This window comes from Uloborus diversus, chromosome 1 (assembly GCF_026930045.1).
Source record: "Uloborus diversus isolate 005 chromosome 1, Udiv.v.3.1, whole genome shotgun sequence".
NCBI classification, from domain to species: domain Eukaryota; kingdom Metazoa; phylum Arthropoda; class Arachnida; order Araneae; family Uloboridae; genus Uloborus; species Uloborus diversus.
Window position 1 is genome coordinate 149,198,337 of NC_072731.1, and position 20,118 is coordinate 149,218,454.

Sequence of the window (20,118 nt, forward strand, 5' to 3'; positions counted from 1 at the left end):
TAAAGAAGCAATTCCTAGTTATGTCGTGAGTTTTTGGGTTATTTTCTACGTGAGACTTTTTTTTTATGCGGCCCTTATCGACAGCATTAAAAAAAGTATTTCTTAACTTTGTTGCGAAAACAACTTTTTACAGCAACTAGTGAAGTTTCAAACAATTTTTCATGCTGTCCCTATCCACCGTATAAAAACAGGTTTGTTTATAATTCATTTCTGTGAGTTTGAGTGAAAGTTTTAAAACAATTAGATTAGTTTATTCTTAAAACATGGGTCCAATTTGTGTGATTCATCACTCATAAGTGCATCCTTCCAGTTCAGTGTTGCCAGATGGTCAAATCCAGATTTCCCCAATTCCCTTCAAACTTTTCCCCAAAAAGCGATGTTTTCTATCAAAATTCCCCAAATTCAAAAATTATTTTTCCACTAATATTTTCATAAAATGAATCGACTTCCTCTGATATTTTTGTCTCTTGAAAAATTTTTTTTTCCCCAAATAGCCAAATTTTCTTATAAAATTCCCCAACTTTTTTTTCCCCCAATTTTCGCTTTTTTTTTTTTTTTTGTCTTCTTTATCTTTATCTTTTTTATCTTTACTAATAATAAAGCTGAAAGTCTGTCTGTCAGGATCTCTCTAATGCTCATAGCATTTAGACCGTTCGACCGATTTTCATAAAATTGGCGAAGAATTTGTAGCATGGGGGTGTGCACCTTTAAGCTATTTTTCGAAAATTAGATTTTGTTCTTTTTCTATTCTAATTTTTCTTTCCCGAGCAAAATAATCATAAGATGGACGACTAAATCACCAAGTTATCATAATGTGGAACCGTAACGTGGGCAAGACAATTAGCGAGAAATTCATCATGCATTATTTGTAACTATACAGGGGAACCAAAATACCTTTTAATTTTCTACTACGGGCAAAGCTGTGCCGGTGCCACTAGTCATAAATACAAGCGCCTGACCGAGAGATAAGAAATAACCAAATATTTTTTTTCTACTCGCATTTACTGCTCTGCTTCTGTATGTATATTGAAACTGACTTTTGTATATATTTATCCAAGAACATTCTTCATCACACTTATTTTTGCCTGTTTCACGTATTAACTACCAGATGTTTTTAAGACGCGAATTTAAATACGAAAAAAAAAAAAAAAAAAAAAAAAATCCCGAGGGTTTTTTTCCCCCCAGGTTTTTCCCAAGAAAAAAAATTTTCCCCAAAGAATTCCCCTCGAAACCCAGTTCCCCAAAATTTCCCCAGAGATCACCAGATTTCCCCAAAATGGGGAAGTTTCCCCCAATCTGGCAACACTGTTCCAGTTACATAGGTAAATTTAAGTAGTTTAAAATGTTGTTTGGATGTAAGAGTGCTCATGGAACAAAATTAAAAACAAAGAAACAGAAAGGAATCAATGATTTCGCATTAAGCATTTTCAAGTCTCGTTATTGTCAGCTAAATTTTTTTTTACAAATCAAATGCTTGGTATTTCAAAACAAAGTACAAGTATTTAGACTTTTCTATATCAATAGATACCTTGAAGAAATATATTTAGTAAATTATGGAAAGTACGGTCTTTTTATTTCATTACACGAGACTGAAGCATGATTGAAAATATTATACAATGAATAACGCATCGACAAAAAAAAATATCAATGAGCACTCGTGTGACTTAAAGAAATACTTAAAGTTAGTGATTTGAGGACAAATTACCTTGTGGTTTATAATTGTTGTGTCAATTTCTATGAGAATTCATAACAGAGCAAAAGCATTTCGATTCTTATAAATGGACTCTTAGAAGGTTATTCAGCGAATTAAGGAAAAATATTGCTTTTTTATTCGATTACGCAAAGCTAACACATCATTTAAAGAAGCATACGGGAATGTAATGCATTGATAAGGAGAAAAAAAGAAACTAATGAACATCCGTATATGGCTTTAAAAAAAGTTAAAGTTGGTAATTTTAGGACTAATTACCCTGTGGTTTTGTAATTTTGATAACCCATGTAAGAACGACTATTTTTGCTCGCATATGAAAGCCTGAGTTTCTGAGAATGATGGGTTGCTGTAATGATGATTAATTCTGGGGAAAACCTCATATAACGTTTCCTGGAAGGGTTGGTTTTGGAGTAATGCAAATACAGATTTGTCCCAGTCTAAAAATTTCATGATGAGATATAAATTACTGGTTTCTCAAAAACTAGTTTCAAACTCTTGCAATAATTATTCCAACCTTCCTTTGGATTTTATTTTATGTTCATTCAAGGTATATAAGGTAACACTGAATTGAACAATGTAAGCTAATAGCTCAAGGTAAAGTTCAAATTTCTGAATATGCATTAGAATTGTATTCATTTCACAAATCTTTCAGGAAAATTCTTCGCGGTGACTTAAAAATTAAAATTTTGCTCATGAGCGCGACGCGATGCAAGTTGCCCCCTTACAAGTGAAATATGAATGATTCCTTTACAGAGCGAAATATGAAATATGAAATACATATATATATATATATATATATATATATATATATATATATATATATATATATATATATATTAATTTGAATTTTGACGTCTTGAAATCAAATTATGTTTTTCGCAATCACGTATGTGTGTGTGTGTGTATGTATATAGGCGTGTGTGGGTATGTGTATGTGTATGAAGGCGTGTGTGTGAGTGCAGCTGCATGTGTGTAAGTGTGTGTGTACAGGCGCATGTGAGTGCAGGTGTGTGTATGTAGGCGTGCGTGCGTGTGTGTATGTAGAGGAATTAAATCTACCAATGGTGCTAAAAATAAAATCATAAGAATTCAAAACAGTCAAGTGAGAACAATGAGCAATTCGTGATTAATTAAAAAATAAGAGCGTGTGCGCTCTTATTTTATGCGCGTAATGTGTGTGCGTTCTATAAAATTTTAAAAATAATTAATCGAAGAAAAGCACTAACAACAACATTAAAAAACAGGACATTTTTTTTTAAATTGCTGAAACGTGTTCAAGGTTGCAAGAAACTATTTTCAAATGCACAGAAATGGGCATAATGCCTGTATAGATAATGCTTTGTAAATCTCAGAGCAACAATTTGATAACAAATGGCCCCTTTAAAATCCTTAACTATTCCAGGTAATTCATTCAACAGTATCTGCTTGTAGTGCCTTCAGTTTAACTCAATGTGTAAAGATATACAGTGGGCGCCACTTATTTGAATCATGTATGTTTCAAACGTTTTTGACTCAATAAAGCGGCTGATTCAATAAAGCAAAAATGAATAATTATTTTGTTAAGTGAGGAATTCTACAAACAATTTAAAAGAACTTTATTAATTCTTCGTCAAGCAAGATAAGGTAATATTAAAAGTTCCCTCAAAGTTTTGAATCTCTGATAATTTAAAGAACTTTATCGAAAATAAAAATTATAAAGAAATTTAAAAATTCAACTTTTAATTCATCTGTTTCGAAATCTGTGCCTGCTGTTGATTGCTAAAAAAAGGTGGTGATTAATTTAGACATTTTTTATTCAACGTAAATAACTAACTATATAAGCATCAGAATTCGCTCCTCGTTGCTCCAATGTTAATGCTGTGGTGATAGAAATAATGCATAGAGCGCAGAGGTCGCACTGACACCGTATCTCTCTCTCTCTCCACTTTTTTTTTTTTTTTTTTTTTTGAGCTTTACCGACAAATCGTCTGAAAGTGTGCTACTATTACACTGTTTAGAAAAAAAAAGATTTTACTAAAAGAAAACAAAGGAAAAAAACAGAGTATAATATTAATTTGAATTCAAATTATGTGTTTCGCAATCACGAGTTGCGACAGAACCCTATCCATTGGGGTTATTGATTCTAGAAACAGCTCCTGTTCTCCCCAAGTCTGCCTCTCCTCCTTGGCGGTTACGTGTGTATAGTTGTGTGTGTAGGCTTTTGTGTGTATGCCTACACACAAAAGTCTACACACACATGTAGCATGTTCACGTGTGTGTATGTATGAAAAGACGCTTGCGTGTGTGTATGACATGAACACCACCGCCCAGAAGCGGATTCCAGGGGACAGTGCTCAGGACCAGAGGATGCAGAGGGCGGCGGGTGGTGGTGGTGCTGCTGCAGAGGCTTCTGGTCCAAGCTGAAAAAGAAACCGGACATCAAAGACGGTCAAGTGAGAACAATAAGCAATCGTGATTGCTCAAAACTGCATTGATGCACCAATGTTTCTGGGAAAGAGTCACATATACTTGATTCATTTAAGCTGCGTATTTGATTCAAATATCCGACAGTTTTCCAGTGTTAAAGCTAGATTTAGTTCTGTTTTTGAGAATTTGATTCATTAAAGCTGCTGATTCAATTAACCACTGATTCAAATATTTGGGGTTCACTGTATAGTAATCAAGTGTTTGAGAATTAATATAGAGCATTTATGTGTAATTTTTGATCGTTAAGTAAACAGCGTTAAGTAAACATTAGCCGGCTAGGAAGAGCATGCGCAAGAGCAATGCACATTTGAAGACCATCTTGCAATTCCCAAGCTCATTCAAGTATTCATTGACTACTTATTTTATTTAATAAGGTTTAATTTTAATCATTCGTAGCTTCCAATGAGAGATGTTATGTTTTATCATTCCGTTTTTGTCATTTTGGTGCGAAATTAGGTAAAATACTTAAAACTGATGGTCAAATGGCCAGCTAAAGATATTATTTATTTAGCTGAAATTTTGCAAGACAAATAGTCTTAGTAAGAAGCAACTTTCCCACATACAGGCTTTACATATTTCTTTCTTTCATTTTTTCACTCCACCCTAATGTACGTATCTCGCATAACTCGAAACCGGTATGCCGTAGAAAATTTAAATTTGGAATCGCAAACGCGGGCTACTTTGGCCCAGATTTTGGACTTTTACTCATTCTTTTCTCAATAATTTTATAACTATTCATATATCCAAGCCGTGGAAACTTTTTTTTACAGATCTAGAGATCTCTTATTTTAATTTTTGAATAGTGATTAGTTTATTTTCAAGTATTTTTACCCTTTACTATTGTTTTTTTTTATTTGGGCCAGGGTTACTTTGGCCCAAAGTGGTTTTCCCTATTTAAAATCATTGTATAACTAACTACAGCCAAAGAAAGAAGTGTGCTCATAAAAAAAATATTTATTTGAAAGAAAAATACATTTTACAAGAAGTTTGAGTCACACATAGTTGTTTTAAGGAAAATTATTTTTTTTATGTGTGTGCATATCTAATTATTGTCTCAGAAATTACCCCGACGGAGTACAATCGTGTTTTCATCAGTTTTGGAGGTTGAATAATTTTATTAAGATAGCACTATTATTAAAACAAAGAATCCTAAGTTTTCGGCCACTTCCAAAACTTTTTGGTGCATTTCATGCTCTCAACGATCGCCCCTTCTTCTCTCACATGAACAGCTATCTTTGGAATCTCGAGCTCATTCCATTCTACACTAATAAAATTCCCCAAACTTTCTAACTAATTTAACAATATTTGTAAGAAGTAACTGGGAAAACTAATGCAACTGGGAAAAATCTTTTTCTAAGCCTCGTGCAACTTTTAAATCATCTTCATCTTCCAAATGAAAGCCATGCAATTGAGCCCTGATGATTTGAGTCTGTAATCTCTCTCTTTATCCGTTGCCGAGAATCCCAGATTTTTTTCTTGTGTTTTTCCTGTTTAAAATCTTAGTTTTAGCTATTCTTCGCTTTTCCAAATCTATATGGCGGAATTTTTCACGTTTTTATGCTGGGCCAAAGTAGATCATAATTTTTAGGTCAAGAGATATGTCGTCATTGTCAATAATAATAATAATAATAATAAAAAAAAACTAAACAGAAATGAGAAGTACAACTATACTGCGGCATAGGGTATTAAATAGTGCCCATAAATTAAACAAATAATAATAAGGCCCATAAATAGGTACTTAAAAAAACTCTTAGCTGGTGTAGAACTGCTTCTACATTTCTACATAGAGAAGTTTGAGAGGTTATGATGGCGTATGTAAGCACAAGGAGCACCACTAGTGTCGTTTCTTAAGCAGAGCTATAGAACTGCTTGGCATACATGATTGAGGGCTTGGGGATGCTCTCTAGTGAAATCTGTCAAAATATGCTGGAAAAACTGCGCCCTGACGGTTGACAGAGGACGTTGTATCTCTTTCTTCATTTGGGCCAAAGAAAGACCCTAGGGCCAAAGTAGCCCGCGTTTACAGTATGTAAAATCTTAGTGGGGTTTAGTTATGCACCTCTCCTTTTGGTTGCATTTGGAGGTTTCAAAAGGGGTCTTTTACACCTTTTTGGGGGAAAATCCGTGTTAATTTCAATGCAAACTCAAGTGATGTTTTGTTCGCCAAGTTTTGTTGCCAACTTGACGATATATTGCCAAATTCGTGACAAATTTGGCGAAAAAAAATAATTTTCGAATCTGGTTTCAATTTGGCGCTATTGACGATATTTAGTGAGTTATAAATTAAATCACGTTAAAATTGTCAGGACATTGGGAAAATTAATCTCTGTAAAACGATTTTTTTACTTCGGTTCGAGACAAACTAGGGGTGAAAATATTTAAAGTGTTTCCTTGTTTACTCTAAGGCAGTATTAGGGGGTAAAGTAGCCATATTTCGTTTTTTCCCTTTTCTTTAATGGGCGTGTACATAAGTGCACGCACCCATTTTTAGAGTTATTAAAAAAACATGAATTATTTAATAAATGTAAAATGAAGTAATGTGATGTCCACATCAGATTTCTTTAATGGGGGGCGTGAGGGCTTCAAATTTATTCGGATACTTTAAGCATCAAAGAAAGTAATTGTAGGGATTGAAACATTTACAATCATCTAAAATTGGCGAGGTATTTGGTCTGTTTTAATTATAACTAGAAAATAAAACTAAATGACTGTTGCATAATTAAATTCTTCTTTCCAACTGCTGTGAAGGAATGACAAAAGAAAACAGAGAAACTGAACTCATAACTAAGGAAACAAGCCACTCGTGTTCGCTGCAGAAATGACAGGATCCAACTGGATGAAGGCCAAGGGCATCAAGTGGGAGTGCAGAAACGCACCAATATATGACATCGAGCAGAATCAGTGCTGGGTCCTGGAGTCAGGGCGTATTTGCGACTCTAAGCTTGAATGAGTCTTGAAATTGCACTCTGAAATAACATTGAATCAAAATGACAGCCCGTGTTAATGCTTTCTTCTGCCTTCCAAGTTTCATAGATTTTATAAAGATGGATTTTCATAGATTTTTTTGAAGAGTACAAATTTTGTTCAGTTCTTGAAAATCAAAGATTTGAGTAGATTTCCCGGATGATTGAAGGGTTCCCATTTTATATTGCTTGGAGTTTACATTGCGAGCCACAGAAGATAATAAGGCCTTTTGTCTGATCAGAAGGGGTAAGGGCTTTATACATATAAAATACATATAAAATGCTTCTTCAACTGCCCAGAGTTCGCAAGTGAAGTTAGAGGCAATGATTTCAGCAACTAATTTGCCATGGTGTATTGCTTAATGTAGTTAGAAACACTCCGGACACACCATTTGTGATAGTTTTATCCGAGGAACCATCAGTTTTAGCGTGTACAAATCTTTTTTTAGGATACTTTTCAATTGTCTTGAGCCCTTTTTCCCTGATGATATCAGTTCTCATTTTTATTGCATGGCTCTAAAAGGTCGATGTGAATACTGGTGTTCGATGGAAGTCTTTTTTAAGAGATTGGCTGGAGAATGACTTCTTGGAGAATGACTAATTTGTTGGGCTCCAGGCAAAACTTGCTCTAATATCTCTGTCATATTGCACATGTGAGGATCTTTTCAGTTTTGTTTTAGTATTCCACTTTTCAAAGAAACGCCGTGCAATGCTGCCGTAGGTGGGTATCCGATAGTATCTGCAGAAATAATTTTCGAGATATTTGAAGAAACTCGTTTTGGATTCAATACTAACAATAGAGAAATGATGGAATTCGACTTTTTTTCAGCGGAAACAAAATAAGCGAGCTTTTACAATAAAGCTAACGTACAATGGATGACAAAAATGTAAAAAAAAGGAAAAATGAAGAATTTGCAGTTACTGTCGCTTACCTGCCCACGGCAGAATGTGCTCTAGTACACAACTTTGTGCCTTGTTGGTGAACTTTATCACATTTATGTTCCTTCTGTTTAGAAGGTTGCCAAAACCAACTCCGTGATTATCTTGACATTACTGGTACATGACACTGCGCCGGTTATGATCTTTGCAGTTCTCATGTGCCCATTTTCCTAATTTAAGTGATTTGGAGGCATGAGACCAATTAGGTGAAGCATAATCGGTCTAATGAGGTAGGTATATGCGGTTCGTAGTGTTGCTGGAGAAATCCCCTAATCAATGCCACAAGGACTTCTAATATTTTTCAATATTTCGAATGCTCATTTAGGACCTGTTTTCAGATGCTCAGTAAATATCCATTCGGCATCCAAAGTTATTCCTACATATTTAGGGCTAGATGTTTTTTTTTGATAGATTGGCCTGATACCATTGAGGGGTACATCTATCGGTGTGCCAATTTGCAATATCATCAGCGTAACAGGCTACTTTGACACTACTTTTAAGGTTAGAGTGAATGTCGTTTAGGTAAAGTAGAAAGAGAAGAAGGCTCAAAACAGAACCTGCGGAACACCAGCAAAGAGATCTGTGCATCTGGACAAACGACCTTGCGTAAAAATCTTTTCCTATCCCATACGAGCAATAATTTGTTAAGACCATTGGACTTTTTTAGGGCACACTTTTGCGTACCAAACAACAGTTGCTATTTGGGAAGTGATTTAGTAGTGCACTACAATCGGCATACGGAATTTGAGAAAACTACTAATTCAAGATTCAAGTAATTAGCGCAGTCCCTCGTAAAAACAGATGTGCCTATTTAACTTTAAAATCAGAATTAAAGAAGAATCAAGTCATGACACAGAATCGAATTCGGCCCGGGATTGAAATACTAGTCAGTTTGCGACAACATAACGAACTGAAGTCTTCCAAATGTCACAATGATTGGTCATACATTAATTTGTTGCGATCATGTTGCGGTTAAATCATAGGAAAGATGTCACAGGTACTTTGGGCTATCAAAGACCTCGAACAAGGAGATCGGATACTCAGTCCGACGATGCGAGCCATTTCAGAGACACCGACGACGACGGAAGATTCAGAGAATTGTTAATTTTTTTGCAAGCGTTTAATGAAATCGGTTCGTTCGAGGATGTTGTTCCCGTAAAAGCATCATGGCCCTTGCGGTGTCCTGTGTGCCTCTCCCAATTTTTGCAAACCCGAGGAACAGCAGAATGTACAGTAGCTGAAATTTTTTTTTGGAATACCAGGACCCAGAAAAAAAAAAAAAAACACACACACACACACACAAGATGCCATAGCAACACCCCCCCCCTCCCTCCTTTAAAAAACAATATCTGGTGGAAGAAAGATCACGACTTTAAGAAAATATTTTTTATGTCACTCCCTTTTTCGAGAGCTGGAAGCTGTTATTTAGCATATTTAAAAACATTTCTTTTTTGCTGTATGTGCAAGTTTCAGCACACACACCCACGCACAGTTCTCCTTTATTAAAAACTAACTCTTTGTACACGCTCGTAGCACAGTACAAAATAATGAACTCAAATTTTATTCGATGTTTTGGTAATTTTCGATTTTTGTTTATGTACCAGTTTTTTTTAACCGTAAAACGGGGTAACTTGGGGACAGTGGATAATTTTTAGTTTTCGGGATTCTCTATAGGACACACTACTTTGATTCAGTCGGAAATCAAGTCTATTGAGTATACCTGCATTGTGCTTTTCCATGACAGCAGTTATCATAACCCTAGTCCACTGCGACAACTAAGTTATTCTCACCATTTGTTTTTGAAAATTCTTGTTTTGTTAAAACTTTCGCTTGTGCATCACAAACTGCGCACACCAAATTACATTTAGGTCTGTTAACAAATTGATCACATCCTCTCAAGTGATTAATATGGAAGCAAACATGTTATTATAAGTTTTATGTTTTAGAACCTCTACGTTGTAAATTTTCATCTTTTCCCGGGACAACTTTGGGGTTGAGACATTTAAATGGCTGCAAGTTTACAGCGGTTTTCAAGCTTTGGTTTTCACAAACTAAACTTCGCAAAGTGTTTAAATAATATTAGTTACAATATTTGTTTCTTAACGTTTCGAAGCACAGTTTGAAATTAATTTCTTGAGTTTTACCCATCAAGTAAAATGTAATTTTTTTTATGAACTGCTAAACATAATATTCTAGGTTTAATTCAAAATCCTTTCCATTGTTTCTAATGTAGATAATGCACCTACATAATAATGGTGGTACATTGGTACAAAGTCATGTTTCCTACTGTTTTTAATGGGGATAAAGCACTGTCCCAATGTTATCCCAATCAAAGAGGTAAGATTGAGGCAAATCAAGTTTTTTTTTTTTTTTATGAAATACTATTGCAACTAAAGTTATTCTTTTGGGATACCTTTCAAGAGGAATGCTCAACTGACATATTAATGATTTTTTAAACTTTTTTGCTTTGAAAGTAAAGATGGTTGAAAAGTTTTGAAAAGTGTCCTAAAGTTACCCCACGGTATTCGAAAGACGAATAAAATAACCAAAGGTGAAGCATCGAAGATGTGAAGCGTCAAAGCGTCTAGTCGAACAAACGCGATAAGTAGTTCAATTACTAGTAAAAACAGTAATAATAACATTTGTAACAATGATGGTGTATGTGAACTTTTAAACTACGTATCAAAAAATCAACGATTTTTTATTCATGTAACTTATATACAGTAAAACATTTAGAGCGCAAAGTGGATAAAGTAAAAGCATGAAAATTAGGAATTAATAACATTGATCTGACCAATGACGTGAACCAGAACAGTACGCATATCTTCAGCTTTAGTTTGATAAAATAGATCGGGACTGAAATTTAACCATTTTAAAAAACTAATTTCAGTTTTAGATTTTACTTTTCCACTAGCAATTAATGAGCATTTTTTTTAGCATTGACCAAATACAGCTAAGCGTAAGAATAACTTCCCGTAGAGAAAGCACCCCATTTACTACTCTTTTCTATAATTAGATTAAATATACGTTCTGGTATCTACTCTTAGCAGGAAAAATAGCTTTTACATGCTCTATCCGTCAGTTTCCCCCTTTTCTTCCTCTTCATTATTTTTTTAGAATTTTTCTCTTTGGAAAAAAAAAAGCATAAAAATATTTTCCTACCACAGCTTAAATTTAGAAAGTGTAAAGAAAAAAAAGGCTTTTTAACGAAAGAAAAAAAGACGTATTCTTTGTAAAAAAGCAAATGGGTGAAAAGTTCAAAAGTTCATTCGGAAGAATACATCTTAATCAGAGGCAATATATATATATATATATATATATATATATATATATATATATATATATATATATATATATATATATATATATATATATATATATTTTTTTTTTTTTTTTTTTTTTTTTTTTTTGAAGTTGAAAATTTGAACATAAATAAATCACTAAATTATGTACTATTCACAAAAAATGGCTTTCTTTTAAATTAAAGGAATTTTTTCTAGCATCGCCAAATCTTCAATAGATTTTAAATAGTTACAGAAGTGCCGAACGGGAAGAAAATTAAGGGCACACGCGAAACAAAACATTTATTTCCACACTGCCTCTCCCTGTTGTAGACTGCAGAAAAAAGTGCTAAAACACTGGCAACAAAAGAACCCAGAAGTTACGACCGAATCGTAACCAGAAAATAAAAGGAGGCAAAAGTAAATAAATAGACAGAGAGAAAAAAAAAATCAAGAAAGGGCGGCAGCACTCAGAAGAAATCGTCATGAAAAAATAAAGCTTTCGAAGCAACCGGTGTCGGGCTGAGTTGTCCAACTGGAGCGGGTCCAAAGCGCTGGATGAACGTTAGAGAGAGGCGAAGTTGATAGACTAAAAATACAGAAGAGTGCGAGCGCGTGTGGGACATGACGATGCTCGCGGATCCGATGAGGACTGTGGAGGACAATTCTTCGCCGTTTATACAAGGGGATGATCCCGAGAACGGTAAGGACAACGTCCCTTCTTAGCACGCCTCAATTACGTAACACTCCCAGACCGATGGGGACTGGACACTCGCGGTGTCCAGTTAGTGTCTCCTTATTAATGTCATAAAGCCAGCACGAACCACGTGCGTGTTAGATTATCATAAATTATCTTAATCATCAATTGTTCCCTCGAGCTTCTTTTGAGTATTATATTAAGTCAGCCTGTATTGCATGTGTGTTAGATTACGATAATCTATCTTATGAGGGTGCTCGCGGATCCAATGAGGACTGTACACGACAATTTTTTGCCGTTTCAATAAGAATATGATCCTGAGAACGGTAAGGACACCGTTCCTTCTTAGCAAGTCTCAACTAACACTCCTGGACTGATGGGGACTGGACACTTGTGGTATCCCTTTAGTGTCTCCTTATTAATGCCAAAACCAGCACGAACCACGTGTGTGATAGATTACCATAAAATATCGTTGTTTTCAAGGCTGAATCATTAATCCTGCGACTGCACACTAGTGGTGTCGCGTTAGTGTCTTCTTATTAATGTCATAAAACCAGCACGAACCACGTGCGTGTAAGATTTCCATAAACTTTTTGTTTTCAATACTGAATCATCAATCCAACCAGCGAGTTGCATTTTAGTAATATGTTAAGTCTATATTACATGCTCGTTCGATTGCAAGAGTGGTGCCTAACCTTTTTTTTTCAATCCGAGGGCCATTCCTCAGATTAAAAAGATTGTCGCGGGTCAGAAAATACATATAAAGCTTTACAATTGTTCTAGATAACATGGAAAAATGGAATATTATTACTAGACGGTCATTTTATTGAAGAAAAGTGTGAATCTGTGTTTCAGAAACCAATATTCAAGTAACTTCAAGTAAGTTTCTTATTTTGTGACAAATCCTGATTTTCGGTTTATAAAGTTAAACAAACCAACGGGCCACAGTGGTCAGCTTAGCCGACTGAATGTGGCCCGTGGGCAGTAAGTTGGGCATCACATGATTACAAATCTATTTTATAACGCGGCTCGCATATCCGATGAGGACTGTACAAGACAATTCATTGCTGTTTCAACAACGTGCTGATCCCAAAAACGGTAAGGACAACGTCAAATCTTGGCACACGTCCCAGACTGATGGGGGCTGTACACTTGTTGGGACCCGCTAGTATCGCCTTATTAAAGTCATACAGCCACTACGAACCACGTGTGTGTTAGATCACCGTAACTTATCTTTGTTTTCGCAATTAAATCATCAGGATTCCTTACTCGCGAGTATTTTCAAAGTAATAAATGGAATCCAGCACATGTACCACTTGCATGTTAAATTACGATTACTTATCTTTCTTTTCTGAATTGAATCATCATTTAAATTCACCCTTTAATGACATTGCCGTAACTTATATTAATTTTCATAAATGTATTAAAACGTTAGTATCGTTTAAGTAATGTAATCAAGACAACACGTATCACGTGCGTGTTGAATTAAAAAAAAACTTTTTTTCGTTTCCACAATTCAATCATCAGTTATATTTACTGTTCACTTATAGTAATCTAATTTTTATATCTCCATTGGACTAATTAATGATGTCATGTAATAAAGCAAACGCAAACCACTTGCGTGAGAGTTTCCTACTTCTTTGTTTTCACGATTGAATCATCAATCATATTTAAGCACAAATGTCTCTTTAAAAATGTATTAAGTCAGCCCTATCACGTACTTGTTAGATTACTATAGTACATCTTCATCTTCACAACTGAATCAATCATCAGTTTTATTTAATTTTTTCAAAAATGAAGGCAAAAAATGTGTGCTAGATTACAATAATTTACATTTCCTTTCCCGATTGAGCTATCAATTAATAATTTCAACTAATAAAACTAACACGAACCACGTATGTGTTTGAACTGCCGTAATTTATTTTCTTTTCATAACTGAACCACCAATCATGTTTGCATATTAGTGTCTTCTTAGTAGTGGAATAAACCCAGCACGTATGACATGCGTACGTGGCTTACTATAGTTAATCTTTACTTTCACAACATCACAATTACATCATTAATTGTATTTAGTGTTTGCAATTATAAAGACTATAATTAATGTATGTCAGATTATGATAATTTATCTTTCATTTCCAAATTGAACCATTAATTAATGGTTTTAAAATATCAGGGATATTACTATCCCATGTGCGTGCTAATATCATATTTCTTTTTGAATCATTGATTAAATTACTTATTTTTTTCGAAATCTTTAATAGTGATTTAGATTAAGATTATTTAAGTTCATTACATTTTACAGCTACTAATCAACAGCATACTATGAAATTTTCATACATATTTAACTAAATTCATTCATCATTTTTTCGGAAAATTTGCGGTTATACTTTGATGTCCCGAAAAATCCTTCTAAATAAAATAAAGCAAATTGCCTATTGCATCTATCTATGCCTGTCGTCATACGTTACTGATGGTTGCATTTGTAATTACAAAATTCATGTCATATATGTGCGGCAGTACTCATAAAAACAAGTTGTTTATTTCCATCCTTAAATATTGTATAGTCTTATTGTATAGTGTATAATCATAGTCACTAAAAATATGCCATATGTAATGAATTTCTAAATTTAAAAAAAAAAATCACTTTATCCATTATTCAAAAAATAAGGACTCAGTCGATCTTATTTAAGTCAACGTAAAAAATTGCCAAATACTCAAATATTGGCGATTTTTACTGGTGATTGAATCTGGGGAACAATGCAATCACACAGATTCTGTCATTTGTAAATTTTCCTCAAATATTTATGAAAAAAATATAGTATAAATTACGTCTTGCTATGTGAGCTGCCTATTCAATGTTATTAGATGTAGTTTCTATTATAAGAGGAGGTAAAATTTATTTGATTTAAGGTTTCGCAAGCAAATTTTTTGAAGGGCTGCGGTTGATAATAATTTTTAAAGAACACTCGCGATTTTCCATATTAAATAACATAATTCTAAAATTTTAAAACATGTAAAAACAGACGTACTAAGATATCTTACAATAGGGATTCGCAACCGCTGGTCCGACACATACTGGGGCAAGTGTATGGAGAGGTTGGACATTTCAGTAAAACAATTTCATACTTAACAATTTGATCGTATTTTAATATTTAAAGTGTAAAAATAATGAAATACTAAGTAATTAATGCGAAATAAAGTAAGTAATTAACAATTAAAAACAACTTCAAAGAAATATGAAACATTAGTTTATCCAATTTCCATTACATCATCCTCAAGCAAATTCTTCACTTCTTGTGGCATTTCGTGTTGCCAATTGTAAGCCTTCGGTCGCAAATTTGAAATCAGAGGATCAGAAATGATTAATAAATTCTTATTTATTTAACTTGTGACCTTTAGTTTTTGGCGCGAAGTCCTCCAAGGGGGGTGGAGCAATGGAACGTTTCTTGAGTTATCCGTGCCTGCTATTCCGTAGGAAGTAAATGGCGGAATCAAACAAAATTTGGTCCATATTTTGCCCCAACAAGTACAGGTGCCGATTCAGTTTTGGTATCAATAGCTCAAACGGGGGCTATCGTTTACTATCGAACGGGAGAACGAGCTATCAAACGTTTTTTGTCGTCACTTGTGACTGCTATATCTCAAGAAATAATGTACGGAATCAAACAAAAATTTATCGACAAATAGCCCTTAGAGGGTAAATGAGTTGATTCTAGTTTGGCGTCAATAGCAGAAAAGTGGGTGGTGCGCATTCGAACGTTCTTCCTTTTTCATTGCGAGTGCTATATGTCATGAACTAATGCTACGTTCTGGATGAAGTTTGGAATAAATGTGAACCTATATGAAAAGAAGCGTTGGTTCACTTTTGGCGCCAATCGCTCCAAGGGGGGCTGTTTCCCCCCTTTTTTTTGCGAATAAAAATACTAGTTTTATTAATGCAACAATAAGAAAGATAAATCGTAATAGTCTGCGCGCATTTCACGTGATTTTAATTCGCAACTCCAGAGCTCGAATATGCTATCTTGCGGTGATTTACAAAACTATACCGAAAAAACTAAAAAATTGCGTTCCACGTGTTCATTTTGGGCAAAACAAACAGTTTGTTATGTGTATTTTTTTTATTTGCGTAATTCATCATTTGGAATCGTCATTCGCAACAGCGTAACATCAAAAACATCTGATAAAAACTGTGAGTACACATTTTATTTATCTTGTTCTGAGTGAACTTGAATAAATATCAGTTTTTCAATTCGATGAAAAAAAGCGAACTTAACAACATTGACTGGACACTAGGGCCATGCTGAAAAATTACTGCTTTTCCTTAACCTAATTCCACATAAATGATTTAAATAACCTTGTTACTATAGCATCCAACTGAAATGAATAGTATGCAAATAAATTTTCTTGAAAATATTTATCGCAGAACAGATTGAAAAATCCAGAAAAAACGTTAAGAATTCGAACAATAAAAAATTAGAGCTTGGAATTTTTATCGCTAAAATATCGCGCTAACTTCATTGCTCAGCAAAAGCTGTCATTATCCGCGGAAGAGTTTCGCCAAAAATCTGTTTATAGGGTTATGGTTTTAGTATTGTGTGAAAGAATAATGTATCTTGACAAGATTTCGCATATCAGTTAAATCATTTCCATGACGAATGAATTAAATGCATGATGATTTCTTTTGATATCCAATCATATAGTCATAGAAATAAATTATCTAGAGTTAAATTTTACTCTTAACAGTCTGTCACGTATGTGCTGTGCACTATGTGACAAAATGTCAACAAATGCCGGAAATGTCACAAAGATGCCGGAAATGTCATGAAACTGGACATAATATGTACTAATGTATAGAAAAAAATAGTACAAAATGAAAATGCTGTTCGAAGCGAACAAAAAATTTATGAATACCGAATTCAACACCGTGAAAATGGCTGCTTCAGAACAACTTACTGTGTGTTCCGCATTGATTTTTACTTTCGTAATACTTTTTGATTTCTAATCTCTTTCTACATGGGTCAGAATAGCCAAAATACCTTGAAAAATCATTTCAAATGAATAAAGAACAAAAAATCATACATGGGAACAAAAATGTCTGTCATTTCCTAAGTTTAGAAGCAATTTATACATTACGGCGTGCGTTTGTTTTAGTTTTTTCATCCGCCGTTAGACAGTGACTGCGGCGTCCCCTATAGTTCGTTTGAGTTGCGAATTGCTTGGAAGTGATCGGAAATAATATGTCAATGATTTAAAATTTTTAACTGTTGCCACCTTACTTTTGCTTACAAATAAAATATTTGCAATTAATTCAATCAAGGCTTTTAAAATGCTGTCGATTTTCGCACTTTGCATTGCTTTTGCTATGATTCGGAAATTAAGATTTTCGTCAAGTTTTCTCATGTGTTATTTTGCTTTTTTGGGAATATTGCCTCCTCGTCAAGCATAAGAGGGATCAGAATTCAAAAGAAAGAAATAGGAGAAAGTTTCGCAACGGCCACAACATACTAGTTTCATTTGTTGACTCTTAAGAACTCAGAAAAGTTCAAGTTTTTGTAGTCCCCGAAAGTGGCAAACAAAACCATGTTTCTTAGCATCTTTCATGCTTTCGTTCCACACTCTACAAAGGATAAAATGAAATTGGTTCTCCGAAGCAATTAAATTGAAAGGGTTTGCAATAAAAAGTAAAGAAACTGAAAAATGTAAAATGATTAATTGACTTTAATTGTCAATATCTTTTGAATGGGCAGGTTTAGGCAAGAACTGACACCGGGTTATAAAATCTGAAACTCTCTACATTGTATGGGGTTTAATAGTTTTGTTAGCGTTTGTTAACGAATTTCGTAATTCAATAATGTATTCAAAATATTTTGAAAATTATTTCCAAAATTTTCTTGTTTTCAAAGATATGTTTTTGGTTATTTATTAGGGGCGCATAAATCACAGCACATCTCAGAATTAAATTTGTTGAGTTTTTAAACATGTTACCTACTGTTTACTAAATTGTCTGCTAACGAAGTAGCAAGTTAGTTCTTCGAATAAAAGGTGTTCGGGTAATAATGCTGAAAACTTGTTAGTTTAGTTCGAATATGTTCTTAGTTTGTCAACACAACAGTAAAAATGCAATATTAAATGGTTTAATTTTCCGCCCAATGTCCAAAATTAATATAGGGCTGCCCCACTGTGCGGCGAACCGGCAGAGGTTTAGCTAAAAATGTGACAGATTCTCTGAAACTTTTACCTGTCCTAGTCTAAAAATATTTCCTCATTCAAAAAGTAATAACATTTTATAGAGATTTTTTCTTTAAATTTGAGACAGCTTTTGGTAATTTTCTTAAGTTTTTTCTCAAAGTTTTATTTACTTAAAACATAATTACAATAATAACTCATCAATACGTTTAAGAATTTTAAGTGAATTAAAATCTTACAATTAACTCCTGTTATTGAATAATACTGTTACAATATATAGTTCTATAATACCTTGAAAAGTTTCCTTTCTTATTGCAAAAAAAAAAAAAAAAAATGAAATAAATAAACTAAAAAAACTCTCTGACTTGCGAAACTTTTAATGCAAATTTTTTCCTGTCCGCGGGTCAAATAAAGTGAACGCTACCCAAGAACACTTTAAAAAGTTTCATTATTACTTGTGAATAAGAAAACAGGCTTACAGTCAATATTGGAGTTTCATAGAACAAGAACTTTGAAATCTTCCCTTTTAAAATTATATTAGAAGTTTAAAATTGCAGACCAATTGGCTAGAGCTGCCAACATTTTTTTCATAACTTGTAAATTACGTATTGAAGTCGTGCTCTATACAAAAAACGGTCTAAATCGTAGCTGTCCTTCTTAATGAGCTGGCTGAAACCTGAACTTGTTGCTTTTCATCAATTTCCCTCCCTCTTGCGATTTGTTATTTCTAGCATCTGCAAGTTGATGCATCAACTTTGATGTTATTCTGAGCATTCATTATAAGGAATGTAAACGAGCTTCAAGCACTGCACTCTGGCATTTAACTAGAGAACCAAACAAATTCACACAATTTTAACTTTAGAAGGTGAAGACGAATATTTTAACTGCATCGAAAATTATTAATTACGATTGTTGAAGAAAAGTTCAAGAACAAATAAACAGGAGCTCATTAATAAAAGAAACTTTCCTTCCTTAAAAAAATGTAATGTCCTTGTGTAAGTTCTTAGAAAATTAAGTACTAATACTTCTCATTCCATGAATTATCAACTGAACGTAATTTATAACTATTGTCACTAACATACAACGTAGATTAGCTCTGAAAAAATCCAAACATTGTGCAAAATGTTTGTAAATTGTGTATCAAACACACACAATGACATTTTGCATCAAAACGTATATTTGAACCATCTGTACTAATGTTATTGCAGTTTTCATTAATATGCTCAAGGATTAAAAGTAATCCTTGAGTAACTTCAAAATTAGTCGTTTAACTTTTCATCAATTTATAAATCAACGATAAGAAGCTAAAATAAAAAAATATTAAATAAAAACAAAAAAACCCTACTGCGTAAAAACCAAAGAAACTAAAAAGAAAAATGTATAAGCCCTGTAGTTTAGAATGTTATTAAGTACTACTGAATAACTACACCGTTGAAATAGTTTTATATAACCGTACACAGATAAGACAAATCAAAAATTCAAAAGCAGAATAGAAGGATCAACAGTCGGGGCCCATTCCTTTCTGATTCAAGGAACTCCGTAAAATTTGAATGAGCCCCGACTGTTGATCCTTCTATTCTGCTTTTGAATTTTTGATTTGTCTTATCTGTGTACGGTTATATAAAACTATTTCAACGGTGTAGTTATTCAGTAGTACTTAATAACATTCTAAACTACAGGGCTTACACATTTTTCTTTTTAGTTTCTTTGGTTTTTACGCAGTCGGGTTTTTTGTTTTTATTTAATTTTTTTTATTTTACACTTTTTTAGTTAATTTTCATTGACATAGTTATTACAATTATAAGACAGTACATTTCGCAATCTTGTCATTTCATTGAGAGAGTTTGTTTGTATCGTGAGGTTCATTAAGTAACT

At 33.7% G+C, this 20,118-nt stretch overlaps 1 protein-coding gene across 1 annotated transcript in view; it reads left to right on the plus strand.

Moving 5' to 3' along the window:
• The first annotated feature begins 11,972 nt into the window (after positions 1 to 11,972).
• Positions 11,973 to 20,118, plus strand: part of LOC129232777 (potassium channel subfamily K member 4-like) — a 170,346-nt gene continuing 162,200 nt past the window's right edge. Inside the window, 1 exon segment of the mRNA XM_054866884.1 lies at positions 11,973 to 12,063. Within this exon segment, the coding sequence (XP_054722859.1) occupies positions 12,049 to 12,063 (15 nt within the window). The 5' untranslated portion in view covers positions 11,973 to 12,048.